The sequence below is a fragment of the Hippocampus comes genome, unplaced genomic scaffold (assembly GCF_001891065.2).
Source record: "Hippocampus comes isolate QL1 unplaced genomic scaffold, H_comes_QL1_v1.1 C16873460, whole genome shotgun sequence".
In the NCBI taxonomy this organism is placed as follows: domain Eukaryota; kingdom Metazoa; phylum Chordata; class Actinopteri; order Syngnathiformes; family Syngnathidae; genus Hippocampus; species Hippocampus comes.
In genome coordinates, this window is record NW_017840407.1 from 1 (window position 1) to 1,066 (window position 1,066).

General features: G+C 43.5%; 1 protein-coding gene across 1 annotated transcript; it reads right to left on the reverse strand.

Annotated features, from left to right (window-relative positions):
- Nucleotides 1–43: 43 nt before the first annotated feature.
- On the reverse strand, nucleotides 44–556 carry LOC109509376 (growth/differentiation factor 11-like). The gene has a single exon (XM_019859233.1). It carries the CDS (start codon nucleotides 554–556, stop codon nucleotides 71–73), a length of 486 nt encoding a protein of 161 aa, XP_019714792.1. The 3' UTR covers nucleotides 44–70.
- Nucleotides 557–1,066: the final 510 nt, after the last annotated feature.

Consider the following 1,066-nt stretch of genomic DNA (forward strand, 5'->3'; position numbering starts at 1 on the left):
ATCGAATAGGTCCTGAGAGATTTATGTGCTAATTTCAAAAACATGACAATTTCAAAATATGACATCATCATCAATGTTTGCACTGACATGGTGTTGTTATGCCTGTTTGTATTAAATTGAGAGTTGAGCATGTCCCTGGGACAGGTCTGAGGGTCCTTACCAGCCCCTCCTCCCCAGGTCGCAGCGAGGTAACGGCCAGGTCATTGCCGCTCTCATCAAAGGCGTTGATGTCGATTCCCCAGTTGGTGTGGGGCTGTTTGAACCAGTTCTGCAACACGTGCTTGAAGTCAATACTTTGCCAATGTCCCACTCTGGAGTTGAGCTCGATCTTCAGCGAACGAATGCGGATGTGGCGGCTGCCCTGCTCCGTTACGGGCTTGAGCCGGAGGATCTGCAGGTAAACGGTGGAGGTCTGCTGCAGAGGACGCAGATACACCCACAGCTGGGCCTTCAGAACCTTGGTGAACATGAGTTTGGGGCTGAACTTGAAGAAGCAGCAGCTGGGTTTCCCGTTCACCTGCACCAGTGGCTCCGCTGTGAGAAAGAGCACAATCATCAATATATGAAAAACGCTATCATTAAGTATAAATACTTGTGTGAAAAAGAATTTAATCTGTGGATGCCTAGGCCACCACCCCATCACCTCACTCCACTTTGCACACCACTGTCAATTGGGTTTTCATTGATCTCGATGGAAAAAAAACACAAAATTAATTACCTTTTATTATTTTACATCCTGAGAAGAAAACCCCCCATTACGTATCACATGTTGTTTCGGTTTAGGGTATTCTTACCTAACTAATATTGGCTCCAATTTAATGCTGACAAAACATGTTCCCATAGAGTGCATAGAGAAAGTCTACACACCCCTATTCAAATGCCAGGCTTTTGTGATCCAAAAAGGGACCAAAAAAAACAAAAAATTTCAAGCATTTCAAAACATTTTCCATCATTAATGTGACATATAACCCGTGCTACTCAAATGAATTAAAAAAATGTCATTTGGGCAAATAATAATGAACAACTGAGATAATGTGGTTGTACAAGTGTGCACACCCTCTTACCA

Excerpts from the sequence above, each read along its gene's own strand:
- LOC109509376 (XM_019859233.1), bottom strand. The coding sequence starts at position 556 with ATGATTGTGCTCTTTCTCACAGCGGAGCCACTGGTGCAGGTGAACGGG.